General features: G+C 42.1%; 1 protein-coding gene across 6 annotated transcripts in view; it reads right to left on the bottom strand.

The window, feature by feature from the left end:
- Nucleotides 1-20,974, bottom strand: part of jak2b (Janus kinase 2b) — a 33,377-nt gene that overhangs the window by 8,764 nt on the left and 3,639 nt on the right. For 3 of the 6 annotated variants that reach the window (XM_068310194.1, XM_068310195.1, XM_068310196.1), the window contains 19 exons: nt 20,854-20,971; nt 18,585-18,730; nt 17,719-18,010; nt 17,491-17,610; nt 16,594-16,751; nt 16,005-16,116; nt 15,531-15,717; nt 14,828-14,949; nt 14,570-14,704; nt 13,976-14,063; nt 12,670-12,797; nt 12,315-12,453; nt 11,935-12,086; nt 8,866-9,016; nt 8,278-8,414; nt 7,184-7,373; nt 1,060-1,184; nt 744-916; nt 451-568 (listed from right to left, as the gene is read on the bottom strand). In XM_068310194.1, the coding sequence (XP_068166295.1) occupies nt 451-568; nt 744-916; nt 1,060-1,184; nt 7,184-7,373; nt 8,278-8,414; nt 8,866-9,016; nt 11,935-12,086; nt 12,315-12,453; nt 12,670-12,797; nt 13,976-14,063; nt 14,570-14,704; nt 14,828-14,949; nt 15,531-15,717; nt 16,005-16,116; nt 16,594-16,751; nt 17,491-17,610; nt 17,719-18,010; nt 18,585-18,730; nt 20,854-20,971 (2,791 nt within the window). The other 3 variants (XM_068310198.1, XR_011035001.1, XM_068310197.1) reach the window with 3 other exon arrangements.

A 20,974-nucleotide genomic window follows, 5' to 3' on the forward strand; every position in this document is an offset into this window, starting at 1 on the left:
AGGGCCATAATCACACCCTGATTGGCCAAAAGGTACATACTATAGCACTTGAGCACTGAGCTGCTCTCGATCATTGTTTAAAAACCTGTCTTTAAATCTTGTGCAACACATGTTGTAAGTAGCATTCCAAACAACAAAGGAAAGTAGGTATTAACGAGTAGCAAACTGCTGAATTAGAAATCCAAATCCCCAAATCATTAAAAGTACACATAATAAATTAAAAGTGAAAGAAACAAATCTGTATGATTGCGAAAACTTTGACAGGTGGACCAAAAACTTTGTTTTTTGACTGTCAAAACTCATTGTTTGCCATGAAACCTTCATCTTCACAGATAATATATTTGAAATCTGTAAATACACACCCAAATAATAAAATTTTTCACATTTTCAACTCTTAGTGTCAAAAGCAGTGAATATTTAGATCAACAGGTAGTGAAACAGGTAACTTACTGCAGGTGGGCTACTGTTTTTGTCACTGTGGGTGAAGAGCTCATAAAGCACCACACCAAAACTCCAGACATCTGATGCCACAGAAAACCTGCTCTCAGTCAAGGACTCAGGGGCATACCTAGAGGAAATAGCACATGAGGACTATCAGCTTTTATCTGCGTTGATCTCTTATGAAAGAAATTGAGCTTTTAAGCAAACTATGCCCAGTATCACAGGGGAAAAAAACCAAAACAAAACAAAAAAATATTAATGAAGGACACTTTTTTTAAAAGTTAGAAAAACAGAAGTCTTACCAGAATATTGGACTCTCTCCTGGCTCTTTGACCATGTAGTACTCCTTGTCTTGAGGCAGAACTTTAGTGAGGCCGAAATCCCCTATCTTTACCCTCATTTCACTTTCCACAAGGATATTTCGTGTTGCCAGATCTCTGTGGATATACCGCTTACTTGACAGGTACTCCATACCCTGTGATGGCACAGAAAAAGTGCTGTATTTGTTGCAGCTCTAAATCTTCGTCTTCTCCATTTGGCTTTTCACTTCAGGGGTGGCCACAGTGAATTAGTTGCCTCCATCTATATAGTAAGTGAAAAGCTGTACAAATCAAGTACCTTGCATATCTGTGAAGTGTAATGTACAAGTTTCTTGTGGTCGATCCTCTCCTTGTTTTTCAGGAGGTAATCTCGCAGACTTCCAAAGGGAAGATATTCCATGATGAGACGAAGATTTCTTCGTCCTGAGAGGAGTAAAACAAGTTTTTAAGGTGTGGCGGACAAACAACAAAATAAAACAAGAACCAAGGTAGTCAGAGACTGCAACATCCCGCAACTTACCCTGACCTACTTCCAGGGTAGGTCAGGGTACCGTGAAAGCAGTACCTAACAAGTACATAGCTATGACCTTTCAGGGTAGGTCAAAGCTCAGACCATAGATCAAAGCTAGTGCATAGGTACATCAAAGTAGTAACTTTGATATATGGTCTAACACTGGCCTTCTCCCTCGTCTTTCTATCTTATCAGGTTCCTGAGTGTACAAAAGTTGAAATTTGACCTATTTATCGCAAGGTCAAGGTCATCATCTTATTTTCATCCCCTTTGCTGCCCAAGTAATGTGCTTTTTGTTTCATCTGTCTATCTGCAATGGTTGCGAAGATATTTGCTGGACTAACGAACGGATGAACGAACGGACAAACACAGACAATTATATCACCGCTTTGAAGCGAGATGTAATTATAATACCAGCATAAATACTGGTATTTTGCAACTTTCTTTTTGGGCGGAAAAGGGGATGAAAATGAGATGAAAACTAGGTCAAGGTCAAATCTAAACTTTTGTACACTTAGGAACTGGATAAGAAGGCGAGTGTGAATAAGACTATAGATCAAAGCTCTATGAAAATAGGTCAGAGCAATAGCTTTGATATTGGATCTATGCAAGTAGGTCAGGGTGTTGCGGGATGTTGCAGTCTGTGATTGCCTTGTTTGTACTGTTACTGCAAAGAGCCACATAATACACAAGGTCATGAGCAACACTCCATTCCTTGCACACACGCACTCGTGCACACACACACACACACACGCACACACGTGGTCAGATACTCATTTTGTATAAGAAGGCCTGATTCACAAAGCTGCACTAATTCATCCCAATTCTGTTCTGTCAGGTTGAGGTCAGGACTCTGTGCAGGCCAGTGAAGCTCTTCAATACCTAATTCACTCATTAAATGTCTTAATGGATCTTGCTTAGTGCTCTGGTGACTTCCTATCAGTGCATCATGCTAAAAGTCACTGAGCTCCTGAGAGCAACCCATTATAGCCTGCATGCCTAGGGCTTGATCTTGGGTTTTTTTTGCATGATTTTTATTGGGCAGTGACTGATGAGTTCATGGAGTGGTTTGATGGGGTCAGGTCAACAGCGATGACACTAATGGAATTGACAGAGGAGATCACTGACTGTATTGATAGTCAGAAATATGCAAAACAGACAGCAATTTGTACAAATAGGTGACTACAAATCAACCTGGGCCGACATTACCTGTGGAGTCCCACGGGGGTCAGTGTTAGGCCCGATACTATTCATTCTGTATATGTATGATATTTGTAATGTGTCAAATATGTTGAAATTTATTTTATATGCCAATGACAAAAATGCATTTTGTTCAAGGGAAAACCTTCAGCAGCTTTTAGAGGTCACCACTGCAGAAATGAGTAAATTAAAATACTGGTTTGACGTAAATACATTGTCTTTGAATCTGAGTAAAACCAAAAGATCATGCTATTTGGACACTGCACAATAGATGTACAAGTGCAAATCATGGTAGATGATGTTAAAATCGAAAGAGTTTATGAAAACAAATTTCTGGGCGTACTACTGAACCACAAAATCTGTTGGAAACCCCATATAAGTCACATATGAACAAAGCTTGCACGTAGTATTGCAGTTCTGGGTAAAACAAAGCACATATTGGACCATAAATCACTATACATCTTATATTGTTCACTTGTACTACCCTATCTAAATTATTGTACAGAGATTTAGGATAGCACCTATAAAGGTAATTTGAAACCATTAAGCATTTTCACAAAAAAGAGCTATTAGAATATTTAACAAGGTCGGCTATCTGGAGCACACCAACAGATCATTTGCCATGAAGTTTATGAACCTTGTTGAATATAAAATTGCAATAATAATGTTTGGAGCAAGAAACAATTCATTGCCACGTAACATCCAAAAAATGTTCAGTGATATAGATTTACTTTAGTAAATATTATCATCAAGTATTTTTTAATGAGTATTTTTTGAGAATAAGGGGGTAGGAGTTTAACAAGTTTACACTTCGGCCTACTCCTTTTCGGATAGTGTTCACACCATTCTGGTGTATTTATTATTGTTTGTTATTGTTATTTTGTATTGTTACTCAAAATAAATGAACTCATTTATTCATTCATTCATTTAAAAAAACACTTGCTGCTGAATCTGACCATGACCAAAGAGATATCTTCAGGAGGAACAAGACCGCCACACAACCACTGTGCATTCTGACGTAGAATGTCTTAATAGTTCAAGATTACAAATGTGTTGGTGTGCAACTCAACAGAGGGAAATGGAAGTGCAACACTGCCGACTACAAGTAATATTTATTAAGTATTATTTTTCCCCTTCCTTGAGTGGTCACCTTATTGTGGTGGAGGGGATTGTGTGTCCCAATGATCCTAGGAGCTAAGTTGTCTGGTGCTTTCTGCCCCTGGTAGGGTCACCCATGGCAAACAGGTCCTAGGTGAGGGACCAGACAAAGTACTGCTCAAAGACCCCACATGATGATTAAAAATATTGGAACACGTTTTCCCTTGCCCGGATGCGGGTCACTGGGGGCCCCCTCTGGAGCAAGGCCTGGAGATGGGGCTCGAAGGTGAGCGCCTGGTGGCCGGGCCTGCACCCATGGGGCCCGGTCGGGCGCAGCTCGAAAGGACAACGTGGGTCCCTCTTCCCATGGGCTCACCACCTGTGGGAGGGGACATAGGGGTTGGGTGCATTGTGAGCTGGGCGGTGGCCAAAGGCAGGGACCTTGGCGATCCGATACCCGGCTACAGAAGCTGGCTCTTGGGACGTGGAATGTCACCTCCCTGGCAGGGAAGGAGCCTGAGCTGGTGTGTGAGGTCGAGAAGTTCCGACTAGATATAGTCGGGCTAACCTCTACACACAGCTTGGGCTCTGGTACCAGTCCTCTCCAGAGGGGTTGGACTCTCTTCCACTCTGGAGTTGCCCATGGTGAGAGACGCCGAGCAGGTGTGGGTATACTTATAGCCCCCCGGCTTGGTACCTGTACATTGGGGTTTACCCCGGTGGACGAGAGGGTAGCCTCCCTCCGTCTTCGGGTGGGGGGCCAGGTCCTGACTGTTGTTTGTGCTTATGCACCAAGCAGCAGTTCAGAGTACCCACCCTTTTTGGAGTCCTTGGAGGGGGTGCTGGAGAGCGCTCCCACTGGGGACTCCATTGTTCTGCTGGGGGATTTAAATGCTCACGTGGGCAATGACAGTGAGACCTGGAAGGGTGTGATCGGGAGGAACGGCCCCCCCGATCAGAACCCGAGTGGTGTTCAGTTATTGGACTTCTGTGCTTGTCACGGACTGTCCATAACGAACACCATGTTCAGACATAAGGGTGTCCATATGTGCACTTGGCACCAGGACACCCTAGGCTGCAGTTCGAGATCGACTTTGTGGTGGTGACCTCGGACTTGCGGCCGCATGTCTTGGACACTCGGGTGAAGAGAGGGGCAGAGCTGTCAACCGATCACCAGCTGGTGGTGTGTTGGCTCGGATGGTGGGGGAAGATGCCGGTCTGACCTGGCAGACCCAAACGTATTGTGAGGGTCTGCTGGGAACGCCTGGCGGAATACCCTGTCAGAAGGAGTTTCAACTCCCACCTCCAGCAGAACTTCACTCACGTTCTGGGGAATGCGGGGGACATTGAGTCTGAGTGGACCATGTTCCGCGCCTCTATTGTCGAGGCGGCCAACCGCAGCTGCGGCCGTAAGGTGGTCGGTGCCTGTCGTGGCGGCAACCCCAGAACCCGTTGGTGGACATCAGCTGTAAGGGATGCCGTCAAGCTGAAGGAGTCCTATCAGACCTTTTTGGCCTGTGGGACTCCTGAAGCAGCTGATAGGTACCGGCTGGCCAAGCGGAATGCGGCTTTGGTGGTTGCTGAGGCAAAAACCCAGGCGTGGGAGGAGTTTGGTGAGGCCTTGGAGGACGACTTCAAGACGGCTTCGAGGAAATTCTGGTCCACCATCAGGCGTCTCGGGAGGGGGAAGCAGTGCAACATCCACACTGTATATAGTGGGGATGGGGCACTGCTGACCTCAACTCGGGACGTTGTGACTCGGTGGGGAGAGTACTTTGAAGACCTCTTCAATCCCGCAGACACGCCTTCCCATGAGGAAACAGAGTCTGGGTTCTCTGAGGCGGGCTTTCCTATCTCTGGGGTTGAGGTCACCAAGGTAGTTAAAAAGCTCCTCGGTGGCAGGGCCCGGGGGGTGGATGAGATCCGCCCAGAGTTCCTAAAGGGTCTGGATGCTGTGGGGCTGTTCTGGTTGACACGCCTCTGCAACATCGCGTGGAGATAGGGGACAGTGCCTCTGGATTGGCAGACTGGGGTGGTGATCCCCCTTTTTAAGAAGGGGGACAGGAGGGTGTGCTCCAACTACAGGGGCATCACACTCCTCAGCCTCCCTGGCAAGGTCTATTCAGGGGTTCTGGAGAGGAGGGTCCATCGGGAAGTCGAATCTCGGATTCAGGAGGAGCAGTGTGGTTTTCGTCCTGGCCGTGGAACAGTGGACCAGCTCTACACCCTCCACAGGGTCCTTGAGGGGGCATGGGAGTTCGCCCAACCAGTCTACATGTGTTTTGTGGACTTGGAGAAGGCGTTCGACCGTGTTCCTCAGGGGGTTCTGTGGGGGGTGCTTCGGGAGTATGGGGTACCGGACCCCTTGATAAGGGCTGTTCGGTCCCTGTACGACCAATGTCAGAGTTTGGTCCGCATTGCCGGCAGTAAGTCGGATTCGTTTCCAGTGAGGGTTGGACTCCGTCAAGGCTGCCCTTTGTCACCGATTCTGTTCATAACTTTTATGGACAGAATTTCTAGGTGTCTGGTTTGGTGGCCTCAGTATTGCGTCTCTGCTTTTTGCAGATGACTGGGTGCTGTTGGCTTCATCAAGCCGTGATCTCCAACTCTCACTGGAGCGGTTCGCAGCCAAGTGTGAAGCGGTTGGGATGAGAATCAGCACCTCCAAATCTGAGACCATGGTCCTCAGTCGGAAAAGGGTGGAATGTCCTCTCCAGGTTGGGGATGAGATCCTACCCCAAGTGGAGGAGTTCAAGTATCTTGGGGTCTCGTTCACGAGTGAGGGTACGATGGAACGGGAGATCGACAGGAGGATCGGTGCAGCGTCTGCAGTGATGCGGACTCTGTATCGGTCCGTCGTGATGAAGAAGGAGCTGAGCTGAAAGGCAAAGCTCTCGATTTACCGGTTGATCTACTTTCCTGCCCTCACCTATGGTCACGAGCTGTGGGTCGTGACTGAAAGAACGAGATCCCGGATACAAGCGGCCGAAATGGGTTTCCTTCGCAGGGTGTGCGAACTCTCCCTTAGAGATAGGGTGAGGAGTTCGGTCATCCGAGAGGGACTCAGAGTCGAGCCGCTGCTCCTCCGCATCGAGAGGAGCCAGATGAGGTGGCTCGGGCATCTGGTCAGGATGCCTCCTGGACGCCTCCCTGGTGAGGTGTTCCGGGCACATCCTACCGGGAGGAGGCCCCGGGGATGACCCAGGACACGCTGGAGAGACTATGTCTCCCGGCTGGCCTGGGAACGCCTTGGGATTCTCCCGGAGGAGCTGGACGAAGTGGCTAGGGAGAGGGAAGTCTGGGCTTCCCTGCTTTAAGCTGCTGCCCCCGCGACCCGACCCCGGATAAGCGGAAGACAATGGATGGATGGATGGATATACGGAATTCTAATAACACTTTTAACAGTTTTTTTTATTGTTGATTCATGCATGCATGAGTTAACTGTTCATTGGCTGGTTTAGAAGAGTTACAGCAAATCAGTGGTGTCGAACTGAAATTTAACGCGTGTGTCAGGTATATTTTTAATATCCTCCCCAAAAAGAAAATGTTTTTAGTTCTAAAAGAAAAAGAAAGGAGTGGAGAAAGAAGGTACTAAATTTCAGATCAACTCCACCTGCACTGTAGCAGACGCCTTTGTACTTGACAATGTTCTCGTGCTGCAGAGACTTCAGGATCTCAATCTCTCGCTCAAAGTCTCGAATGTGTTCTGCGGTGCTGTGCTGGAGTTTTTTCACGGCCACAACCTCTCCAGTGTTGTCTTGAAGTGGATCGTAGCGACACATCTCCACGCTACCAAAGTTCCCCTTAAAGGAAAGACAGATGGAAGTAAAACATCCCAATTTTCCCTTTTCACCAGAGTTCGCTTTTGGAGTTATTTTTCAAGTGAACCAAAAGTTAGTGCAAAGCAATGTCAGCTTTGCACTAAGAAATGGAGTCATTATTCTTTTTCAGCAGACAAGCAGAAAACACGTTTTAGTAGTAGTGTAGTAGTGGAGAGAAATTTGGTGGATTACTTTCACTATATCAGCAAAGGAGCTAATTTTAGAATCTCAATGTTTTCCTTTATGATTATCAAATCATAATATATGTAAATTTTCACTAAACACCTTTATGGAGACTATAATTCCATTTTAGTTTAACCACATTTACATAAAAATATAACATCTTTTTAAAAGTTGCTTTCTGTTATAAAATCTCAGTTCACATCAGTTGATTCAGTCAGTCAGTCATTTCCATATCACCACCGCTACATCCGCCGCAGCAGGTCACGGGGAGCTGGAGCCTATCTCAGTGGCATAGGGCGTGAGGGGGGGACACACGACGCCAGTGCACCGCGGAGCCACACAAAGATATACAACCACTCACACACACACTCACTCCTTCGGGCAATTTGGGACCGGCCAATCAACCTGAAACGCATGCTTTTGGAGGTGGGAGGAAGCCGGAGAACCCGGAGAGAACCCACAGACACGGGGAGAGCATGCAAACTCTGCACAGAGCGGGACTCGAACCCTGGTCAGCCATGTTGTGAGGCGACAGCGCTAACCACTGCGCCACTGTGCCGCCAGTTGATTCACCAAATTCTAATTTATTGAGGCAAGACTAGAAATCTAAAATATAACAACACACCATAAATAAAGGAAATGGTGTCTGATCTTATTAACATAGATTGGCTTTTAAAAGCACAGTTTGCCTATTTGTTTGCACCTTGCCCAGCTGCTGAAGGAATATAAGGTGTCTTTCTTCAAACTGTGCCGGATCGTGACTCTCAAAACCCCCCGTTGACCAGCCAGAACCCACTGTCCTGTTTGGCAGAATGTCACTGTCCACAATCAACTCATAATCTGGGGACACAAAGACAAAAATAAGACACATTAAAAAAAGACTGCAGTAGCATACAGTGCTGACCAAAGTAAATCCACATTTACCAAGAATCAGTCAGTCCAGACAAGCTGAAAATTGCAGTGCTTCATCGTCAATACCGTTTGTCCTGATACTAGGCTAATTATGATTCAAAAAAATCTCTGAACTTGACACACAGATATGAAATAAATAGTTTTTTTAACCTAAGGTTCACAGCAAACCAGATGAATTACCTCGACACAGCACAAACTGCATTGCTCACGCCATTCACTGTATCAGCTAAGAATGTCTAATCAAGGGAGAGATGAGAATTCTTTTTCACCCTCATGTTGCTCCATATTAAATATGTCTGTCTGAAATTGTTTCACAAGCCACATACTTGTGACCTAAATTCCATGTTTCTACACCAGAGATGTCTTTAGTTACACTTACCTGGTGTGAAGAGGCTGTGAAGGTCACGAATAACAGCACAAAAAGTGGGCCTGAACATGGGTTCATAGTCCATGCAGCTGGTGATCAGATTAGCTAGTTCAGTCCACTTTGGTGCAGGAAGCTGGTGATGGTCCTCATAGAAAAGACTTTTCTGCAAAACAAAAGAGGATAAGTCAAAATTTAAGTTAGTTACGTGCATGACACGCTGACGCGCTTCATTGTAATCAAAAGTCCGACACGCCACTTTATGTTTGATCTCTCCGTTTTATTTCCATTAAGTTTCTCTGTTCACTTAATGGACATCAAATAGCAAAACATTCAGACTTCACTGTTCAGCAGTCAAAAAAACTATTAATTCTTCCGGACAGAAACCTTACCCGGCCAACATTGGTTTCTACCCAAACATCATTTGGCTCGTACAGGGGGACGACCCTGTCAATACAGTAATTTAATAAATAACAGGCAGGTTGTGACAGAGTTTTCTCACTGATAGCCTGTAGTCTATATTGCGGGCTCTAACTTTCAACCTAACCCAAATTGTTAACAGAACTCGATGTTTACGAACGTTCCTTCCTTCCTTTCCTTTCGGCTTTCCCCTTCAGGGATTGCCACAGCGAATCAGTTGCCTCCATCTAACCCTGTCTTCTGCATCCTCTTCTCTCACACCAACTACCTTCATGTCCTTTCACTACATCCATAAACCTCCTCTTTGGTCTTTTCCTCTAGGCCTCCTGCTTGGCAGTTCAAAACTCAGCATGCTTCTACCAATATATTCACTGTCTCTCCTCTGGACATGTCCAAACCATCTCAGTCTGGCCTCTCTGACTTGTCCAAAACCTCTAACATGTGCTGTCCCTCTGATGTACTCATTCCTGATCCTATCCTTCCTGGTCACTCCCAAAGAGAACCTCAGCATCTTCATGTCTGCTACCTCCAGCTCTGTCTCCTGTCTTTTTCTCAGTGACACTGTCTCTAGACCTGTGGTTCTTAACCTGGGCTCGATCGAACCCTAGGGGTTCGTTGAGTCGGTCTCAGGGGTTCGGCACGATGTGTCGGGTGTTTTTACCAAACATACACGAATCACAGTGTACATTTGACACATCGTGTCAATTCGTGATGACACGCCCCCCTTAGCCATCACTGACTGCAGGTGATCACGCTACATCGATTAGCCCACCTGTGCTACATGGGATTTTGCACACTCAGTAGTCGATTTATGCCTGTCATGATGGTACGTCATCTGATTGCTTTCTTAATATTTTAATTTATAGTAACTATGTTGAGCAAAAAAAAAGTGGTCGGACGAATATGTGCAACGTGAATTTACATGTACTGTATAACGGAACGTGATGGGAGTCAGCGTTCTGCATGATTTGCAACGTCAAGTTGAGCAACTCTACTCTGGCACTGGCAAAAATAAAGGAACACTTACTTAAGCTGCATGGAAAACAAAAGAAACAAACTTTGCTGTGAAAATAACATAAGAGTAACACATGCCAAGGTGAAGCCACGCATATCTAAACTGGTCTCTCAATAACAACAGCAGAAGTCAAACTGATTTGCAGATAGGTAATTTCATGTGAGTTCATGCACTGTCTTGGTTTTTTTCTTTGACAAAGGTTACATTAATACACAATTCATTAAACACACCAGTAAAATATATACTTATGTCTTAAATTTGAAATTTTATTTATTTATTTATTTTACTAAAGAAGGGTTCGGTGAGTGAGCATATGAAACCGGCAGGGTTAGGTACCTCCAACAAAGTTAACCACTGCTATAGACCAAACAATACTGTTGTCTCACCACAGTTTTGTACACCTTTCCTTTCATTTTAGATGCAACTCATCTATCACACATCACACCTGACACTTTTCTCCACCCGTTCCATCCTGCCTGTACACGCCTCTTCACCTCTTTTCCACACTCTCCATTGCTCTGGATTGTTGACCCTAAGTACTTAAAATCTTCCACCTTCTTGATCTCTTCTCCCTGTAACCTCACTCTTCCACTTCGGTCCCTCTCATTCACACATATGAACTCTGTCTTACTTTGGCTAACCTTCATTCCTCTCCTTTCCAGGACAAACCTCCACCTCTCTAGCTTCTCCTCAACCTGTTCCCTGCTCTCACTACAGATCACAATGTCATCTGCAAACATCATAGTCCATGGAGATTCCTGTCTAACCTCGTCTGTCAGCCTGTCCATCAGCATAGTGAACAAGAAGGGGCTCAGAGCTGATCCCTGATGCAGTCCCACCTCCACCTTGAACTCCTGTCACACCTACAGCACACCTCACTACTGTCTTACAGTCCTCATACATGTCCCCATGAACATACATTGTGCGTTCATTCCCTGCTCAGAATTTTTCAAAGACGTAGATAATAGAAACACTGCAGGTGACGCATCAACAGGAAAGCCGAACAGACCATATGAAGTCCAACATTAGAGTAAACTTTTCACTTAGTCTTATATTTGCTCAGTTATTTTGACTTGATGTGAAATCTTAATCTGTGGGGTGTTAATGTTACACTGCTCGTTGTGGGTTGTGGCAGAAAGGGGAGCTGCAGTAGTCGGATACCGCGGCATGAGGATGTTCATATCCATGGATGTTTAGAAATCCGATGTTCGGATCTTAAGGACTACCTGTACATGTGGATTTATTTTATGATGTAAATTTTTGAAGTGCATATATTTTTAAGGGGTATGACAGCAAAGGATTTTCCTAGTTTTTCCACCAAAGTAAAAAGGTTTTTATAATGTAAGAATACAGGAGAGAAGATACTTTGTTACTTTCACTACTGATATTTTGGATATATGCTGTATATCGGACACTTAAGTTGTTAGTTTAATTCTGACAATAAACACATTTTAACGGAAATACAATGTATGACAACAAAACACCAAAGTGCATTTAGGATGAAATCCTCAACTCTACAACATTCAAAACACTATGTACCAAAATGTAAAAAAAAATCTCATACCATCACGAAACACAAGTTTGCTACCATCCAGCATCTTTTAAACTTTCCTCTTTAACATATTTTTCATCATACCAAACAACCTTACCTTGGCATTATCCAGTGTGGCTAATGGTTTCTCTCCACCACTGCAGATTTCCCATAGTGTGGTGCCAAAACTCCACTTGTCTGCAGCCAGGCTCAGGGAGGAAGGGTCTCTGATACATTCAGGAGGCACCCAGGGGATCCTCTCAATAAGGACTGATCACAAACATTTAATCCACCACTGTTAATCTACTATTCATTTTCAATTCATTCATTCCACTTTGAAGGCAGAATGTTATGATTCTACTACTGTACTTTTACATGCATTTCCTGTTATCAGACACATGAAGTAATCCACTGCTTATCATTGCAGTTACAACCCAGTTGAAAGATGTCCCCTGCTGATTCAAAAAACGTACTACAGTTAAACTGAGACAAACTCACTTTCTTTGGGTAGGACAGTGACGCTGATACCTGGGTCACTCAGTTTGATGAACGGAGGGTTCCCAGCCCTCCGGTCATCTTCTCTGATTAGGAGAACATTTTTAGCACATACATTTCCATGGACAAGATGCTTTTCCTCCTGCATGTTAAAAAAAGGAAAGATTAATGGGTCTGTCACAAACACACAGGAAGCAGTCTCTTTTCATAATTTCACATTAGTTTGCTTAACCAATTTGTGTAAACATGACAATGTGTTCACTTTCAAGTATGTCAAGCAAATAAATTAATATTCACCAATACTATGAAATTTATGAAAGATTTGTCATTAAGCCTGGCACTACACACTGTTTCGTACCAAGAAGTTCATGGCCCACGCCAGCTGTTTAGCCACCTCCAGCTTCCACATAATGTTTATCGAGGACTTCTTCTTCTTTAAATAAGTGTCTAACGAACCAAACTTCACATATTCCTGGACCATGATATCTGAAAGAAAAGCATTTTTTGCTGAGATAAGTGTTAAGGAAATTTTGCGATTCTCGTCAAATTAATATCACCCTAGATTAAAAAAAAAAGTATGTTTATGTGTGAAAAACACAAAACTATTGTATCATATATATTGTATGCATATGTTAATTTCAGTGAAGCCATGCACCTGATGAAACATGATAATGGAACTGGCATATTGACAAGTTCATCCCTCCATGTCACAGCCATAAAAACAGTTTAAATTTCTCAAAGCTGTGTGCTACACTGGTGCCATTTGATATATATAAACCATTTTGGGAATATGTTTGAAATTTTTGGGGAATTGTCAAACACTCCATTCTCAAAACAGTCCAAACTGAATATTTTCCACAAAAAAACAGGCAGGTTGTGACAGAGTTTTCTCTGTCACATCATACATCAGATTCCCTCCTCTTCTTCTTCTTTTCCTTTCGGCTTTTCCCTTCAGGGGTCGCCACAGCGAATCAATTGCCTCCATCTATCCCTGTCCTTTGCATCCTCTTCTCTCACACCAACTACCTTAATGTCCTCTTTCACTACATCCATAAACCTCCTCTTTGGTCTTCCTCTAGGCCTCCTGCCTGGCAGTTCAAAACTGTCAGGCATGAAAATCTGATGTATGATGAAGTATTTATAAGAGAGATGTAAAAATCTTAGATTGGTTTTGTTTTGGGCTGACAATGAAAAAGTTTACAGCTAGACAAAGTGATGTCTATATCCCTTTGCACTATATGCTGGAGAGAATGGTAATACAGGACCCAGTAGTGCAAGATGCTCTGCCAATAGAATTTTTGTACAAAAATTTTTAGAAATCATTTCAAAGTTCAGACCGATGAATACAAATCTGAAAAAGACAACGTAATCCAGACACATGCTTGGAAGCTTCAATAGATTCAGTCACAGAAAAATTCAGAGAAATATATAGAACAAAGAGGTTAAGCTGAAAGATACTATAATGCTAAGCACTAGCCCAGTATGCCTGTGGTTTTATCACTGCTCTTAACTGTGCGCTAAAAGAGATTGGTAAAAATGGAAAAACAGTACACACTTGATGTCAACTGAATTTAAGGACATAAGCTCGTATTTTTCATGTCACTCTGTATTGGAAGAATATGTTCTTAGAATCAAAAACTGAGGCGTGTGTAAGGTTGACTTACTTTCTTCTCCACAGACACACACCCCATAATTGAGGATCAGATGCTTATGGGACAACTGGCTCATCATGCTGGCCGCTTCAAAGAAAGACTACAGGAAGACAGAGATGATTCATTGGTCCACCAGACAAAATACATGAATTTAAGCCTGGAGCAAATCACCTGTTCAATGATATGTTAGGTGTATAAATTTGTTTTTCAAGTCAAAACACAATAGTCTTGTGCCAACATCAATACGGTCATTAAAACATCTATTCTTAATGTTTTACTTAAGTGGTAGTGAGTACAACCCACACATCTACCTATTTGCGGAAACACATTCAAAGGACAAGTCAAACAAAAATTGTTCAAAGTGACAGTCCCAACACACTGACAAAGAGAAGCAGTCAGGTACAATCGGCAAAGATTTTATGCAGCTTATGTCCTAGTAAGGCAGCAGTTGTCATTTGTCCAATCCCCACAGCTATTTCAGCCATTATCACATGACAAGATTCGATCAGTTAATTTCAACTTTTGTCTTTATAAATAATAGACTTGTGGCTGAAAAAAAATCCAGTGTCCCTTAAGAACAATCTTTTTGCACAGCTTTAAACCCACCTCAGAGTAATTCCTGTGGGCTTGGTCCAGGACTTTCATAACCACTTCAGTCTGGTGCACTAATCCATAGTCGCCCACCTCCTTGCGGATCCCTTTATGGATCTTTGTAAATGTACCTTGACCCAGACTCCCCATCTGAAAGGAAGATCATTAATGACTTGATCCTACAACCATAAACAGCAAACATTCTGTCCTAGACAGATGAGGAGAGATAATACTTCTGAAACATCGAGCAGAAAATCAATCTACAAATCTTACAAATTCAAGATCCTCTTTCTTGATCTTGTGAAACACCATTTGACTGATGTGTCGATGTAGTGATGGAGATATTGGCACTTCAGGGCTCTTGTTGCTCCTGCACACGAGGAGGCAGTACTTTTCTGTTGGTGGAGAAAAGGTAATATCCAAGCATTCAAAACATTATTGATTTAATCAGTTCAGAATTCAACCCATAGAGATGGAGTATGAAACATGAAGTACTTAGCGAAACATGTCTCAACATGTTTTGCTACGTACTTCATCATTAATGTCTGGGGATCTCCCAAGATATTTCAGTCGTCCTGGCTCTCTGTCACTCTCCAATAATGACTGGTCAGAATATGAACTTCACTTTAAATCACGCTTAAAAAAAAGACAATATTTAGCATCTTATCGAGGCACACTAGACTATAAAACATTAGCCTGCACAGCTCTTCATGAGGAGAAATGTAGTGAAGAAGACAGGCCTCATGATTACAATGCTCATTCACATTCAGTCAATGGATAAATCAAGATATCAATGTTTTTTTCCCTCTCAGTTTAAACATACAGTATAAATCAATTCTACCACTAACATAGGTAACAGTTAAACAAGAGCATTGTCCTGTCACTCAACTAGCAGCATATAAAGGCTTGTGCAAACATTAGAGCTATTCTCGCTATGTCTCTCACACTTAATAAAACCAGACACTGTTAGTTTTACCTTTGGATTTAGGCGGACAGCACTTGCTGAACTGAAAAATGACACTGTCAGAGCGTACAGTTTCTTTTTGGTAGCAGTTGAGGAGCTCCTGCAAGGTGCTGAAGTTTCTTTTGGTTCCACTGAGGTTAAACTCCTTTCTAGCAGACCTGGTTATCAGGCAGTGCTTGTATTCCACAGCATCATACATCTGGAAGTCATAAAGAGAAGGGCAGACAGTGAAAATTCAATGCCATTTGAGTCTCTCTGATGGAAGTGACTACTGCAACAGCACCTTCTCTGCTTTTAGGTGTGACACCTGCTTAGTGACTTAACTACACAATTAAAAGACACTGATGTGAAGTAAACTCTGATGATGATGTACTTTTCACTGGGAAACTGGGGAAAATGAGCCCACTTTCTTTCTATCTCTCATTCATTATCTCAGAAAAATTACACCAACAAACTTTAAAGTACTATAAGTTTTTTGTTACTCACCTCAACAGGGAAAGTCAGAAAATATTTATTATAGTCTTTTGGGCTACATCTCAGAATGTATAATCCTCGTTTGTTTCCACATTTCTGAAGCCGATTAATGGCAAACTCAATTCTGTAATAAAAAACATAACATGGTGTAGTCACAGGTTATTTTCCTGTATCTCAGCAAAGACATAAAATTATTACCTCTTGAAAACTGACTAAATGGAAAGCTCACATTCAGTTATTTGTCATGTAAAATAGTTTTTCCCAATAAAAGTATATAAAGAGATGTCTTCTGCAGTTCAGGTGTAATCAAAGCGAAAGACACAGGCATGTGAATAATGTAGCATAATAAATATGTGTGATTTGTGCAGTGATTTTAAGGCTCTAAAAAAGGGTCTTTTGTTATTCTGTCAGATGTGACGCAGTGAATGTATCAAAAATTAGCTTGTCATATAATTTCTTTAGGATTGTTTTATGATTAGGGTACATTGATGCATTTGAGATGGAGTAATTATTTTCCTCCTCATTCCCATGCAATTTTTTTTTAAAAGAAAATGAAATCTGTCATTAATGTTGATCGTAGAAAGAAATCTTCTTTACTCACGAGATGGGACCATGGCAATGGGAAGAGATAGCCTCCACAAGCCGAGGAGGAGCTACCTCTTTACAAAGGTAGTGATGTGCATCCGTCGTCAGCCGGTAGTAGCCATCAATCAGGGACACAAAAGACTTGGCTTCAGCCAGGGTGGGAAACTCCAGCTCCTGAAACACATGAAAAATCACTGTTAGATAAAATCCCTGCGCTTCAAATGTTCCTCACTTCTCACTGAGCTGTGTATTAAATTTCTCTTGCCGTATAGGCAATAGGACAGCCCAATGTTCCTCTAACTCAAGGGTGTCAAACTAATTTTCACTGACGGCCACATTAGCATAACGGCTGTCCTCAAACGGCCTGATGTAACTTATAAATGTAATTAAATGTAACTCAATGAAATGTAAAATAAATGTAACTACTCCTTAATGTTAAATAACTCTAAATTTATTACTTATTAAAGTTACAAACATTACAGTTAGACAGAAAAAAATATGCTCACTCGTTTCTGTTATAACATAAATCCTTTTGTCAGGTTATGAAACCCAAAGAACTCTATCAATCAAGGATCAAACTGTCCAAGTGAATAAAAAAAAAAAACTTCAAACACAAGTTAGGACATTAACTGTGTTCAAAACGTTTTTGTTAAATGTTAAATGGCCTTTACAACTGCATTGTGGGAAATGTGGTTTTTGGTCACACTTTTGACCTATTTATTTTTAGACAATGTGACCTTTTATGCTCTCGCTGGCCACATAAAGTAATGTGGTGGGCCATATTTGGCCCCCGGGCCTTGAGTTTGACACATGTGGTCTAACTGGTGAATTTTAACATTTTCCTATGGCTCCCAGAGAAAGGTGTTCAAAATAATGGTTTATGTCTGCTTACACCACAAAATAAATAAATTACCACATTTTTGCCATCTTGTTTGTTGATAGTGACCACTCGACTTTCTGTAACTCCATCCTTGCAGGCCTGTTTGATGCTGATGTCAGTGACATCAAGAAAGTCACACAAGGTTTGCAGATCCTAGACGGAGAAAAAATGTCAGCATAATTTAAAAATTCAGTTCAGCATTCCCTCCAGAGGGACCATAGGGAGGAAACCAACAAAGCTTTTGCAGCATTAATACATAACCTGGTCAGAATCTTTCAATTTTTCTCGACACCACTGGATGCCACTGTCTGCTGCCACCAGGATCAAGACCTGTCCGCTGGACAGTTTCTTGACCTGGAAAGTCTCCATGTAGAATGCTCTCTCCAGGGACTCTATGCTGATGAGGTACTTGAGCTTGAGGTCGCGAGCTGTTGTCCGACACTGACTGAACTGTTGGATGAAGCGCTTGAAGCGGAAGCGGATTCGCTTGCGTGTCAAGAAGTTGCATTCCTGGATCTGGGTTTTCATGTCTTTTGGCAAGAAGGATTTGTAACTTGAAGTAAGAATGAGGGGAGAATTATGTTTTCACATCAGCATGACAAATTTTGTACATCATGAATATAAAAAAATCTCATAATAATGCTTATTCCTGCAGAGTGACTTTGAAAGGTTAATTGACATGTTAGACATATTTTACCTCTGTTCAATGAAACAAAAAACAATTGCAAAAAAGATGCAGAAAAAAGATCCCTCATTTGGAAGAAGTCATAAATACATTTTGTGGAGAAGGTGATTACATTTTTACTTAAAATATGTCACTTGAAAAATATTAACGTGGTACTATACTGGATTTATTGGACAAATATTTTGTGATTTGAAACATAAATTGGTTAATTACAGCTATTTGAGTTTGGCAGAGTTCTTGTGATTGTAAAACAAAAAAAAGTTTTGCTGAAAAAGATCTAATATTCCCCAATGCAGAATTCCAATCCTGAAAGTTCTGCCTTGCGTTGTCACGAATTACTCATTAATTCGACCGGTATAACAGCTAAATTTCAACAAGTGCTCGTAACAGAATTAATTCCCCAAGAATTCAACTAAATGGAGCCTCTGTTTTTCATTTGTACCTAATGGTGTCGTAAATGTCCAGTGGTGACAGTTGTCTTTCCTTGGCTGTTCTTGTCATGTCGAGTACAGCCATACCAAGGCACTCCTCTTGAGTCTCATGGGAGTTGGGGATCGTCACCAAGCCATTGACAAAGTCATTCCTCCACTGCACACAGAAGTGACAGTCAGTTATGCCTGAGTATGTGTCCAACCTTTTTCAACCAAAGTTTGGATGTACCTGCGAGTTGTTACTAAGGCAGTAGTGTCAGGCAATTCTCACTTGTACAGTGTTTTTATTTTATTAATTACAGGTAGTCCTCATGATACGAACATCTGAGTTACGGACATTCTGAGATAAGAACAACTACAAGGCACCATATGAGACATGCAGTTCCCCTTTCTGCCACAATCCCTGCTGAGTAGCATCACTGCATATGCACATCTCGAACACTCATCTCCCCCAGGCTGTTCTGGTACGTGTGTGAGCGTCTCAGTGCGTCAGGCTTCATACCCCCTTGGATTCATTACCTCCTATCATCTCCGATGACAATGCTGCCACTCAGCAGCAATAACTCCTCCACTCTCCTCTTCCTTCACTCTCAAGATAAGTTTTTACAAGCTAAACCTGCAAATTGGTGTACAACAAGGCGAGGATGATCGATCGAAAGAAAATAAGAATAGAGTGTTTTATAGTAGATTTTGTGTTAAAATTCTAACTGAACAACAAATGGTGAATGCTGCGAGGGGGTAGGAGTGGTGACAGACCGATCACAAGGTAAATGAAAGATATCATCAATACTTTTTTTAGTCTTAGACTTTTGATCCCTATGACCATCAGGAATAACCAGCAATGCATGTAAATGTGTATTCACCTCATTTGCTATTTTTCAGGCCTTTTTAAATTGAAATGAAAAATCATATTATCGAATTAAAAAACAAAAAAACAAAACTAAAGTATGGCATACCAATGGTGTTGGTGGTGGTGGGGCTTCCACGGCAGGATACCCCCCTCCCCCAAACACACACACACACACACACACACACACACACACACACAAACACACACACACACACACACAAACACACACACAGTAGCAAACATGAACAAAGTGACACAGAAGTCAGCAAGGATTATTCCTCATAGACAGATATATAAATGAAATTTGTAAAGGGGGGAAAAATGTTCAACTACAACAATTCTAAAGGTGGTTAAAAACAAGTTCTATGTTGATGACAAATATTTTATGACTGCTCTAATGGAGTTCATGGTTTTATGTAACAAATACATAAATGCAAATGCAATGTTAAAATTTTAAATTTGACCTGACGTACAGTTAGTAAATTGATGATTTCCATGTGATAAAATACAATAAGGACCAAATTTATTATCTTAGCAAAGAGGACACCTTAATGGGATGAACATTACTGATATGGTCAGTGAACCTGCCAAGAATAGGGGAAATTACATCTCTTATAAAGATAAATCATCGTGCTCTTGCAAAATGATAATGAAGGGGTTTAGTCATGTTAGTTTTGCAACCTTTTTTGCACAAAATAAGTTTTGCACAGGTCTTCCACTGACCTACTACTTTTTCAGGGCAAAATAAAGTTACACGTTGGTGCAGCTTTTGGGCACAGCAATGAGCTTCAAATGAGCTTGAAATTTAACACTTGACTAGATCAGGGTTAGGGTTAGGGTTAGGTCACATTACTTCCACACCGTGGGACAATAAAGGGTTATCTTATCTTTCCTATTCATGATTTTGAGAAAACTGTTTCTGACTGCAACTTGTCAAAATTAAGATTTTTGTGTAAAAAAATGATAATATGGCTCTGACAACGGCTCAGCTCTGAGCCAGCTGTAATGTCTAAATTTGACTTAGAAAAGAGATGAAGGGACAACTATGGGCTCCTCCTGAAACTTTGTGGACAGTATGGATGTCCAGCTGACTGATATTTATCTCGTATGAAGGCTTTAACAATAAGTAAGTTTCAGTACCATGGGTGGCCATTCTGACAGACCACAGGTAACTGAAACAAATTCTTTTCATGAATGCCATCCATGAACAAACACAAGACTGTTAAAAACAAAGAGTTTAAAGGCAGTTAGGTCAGGGTAGACCTCCACCAAGTCCTGATAATTCAACAAAACCTTGTCCAAAATCAAAAACTCCTACCATACAGCAACGTTGGGGGGAAATAAACGACCCTCTATCTCTGGTGGAACTGTGTTTTTATTTGGTATTTTCTAATCAGTTTGTGTCATGTAGTAGCTCTGTGATGAATTACCTGGAAGAAGAGGTACGACATTACGAAATCATCTAAGACTGGGCTTTCTGACCCTTTGACAACCCCATATCTATACGCCCGAGATGCTCCTCCACTGTACCAGCCAGGGAAATAGAACCTG

Source organism: Antennarius striatus, chromosome 3, assembly GCF_040054535.1.
Source record: "Antennarius striatus isolate MH-2024 chromosome 3, ASM4005453v1, whole genome shotgun sequence".
Taxonomy (NCBI): domain Eukaryota; kingdom Metazoa; phylum Chordata; class Actinopteri; order Lophiiformes; family Antennariidae; genus Antennarius; species Antennarius striatus.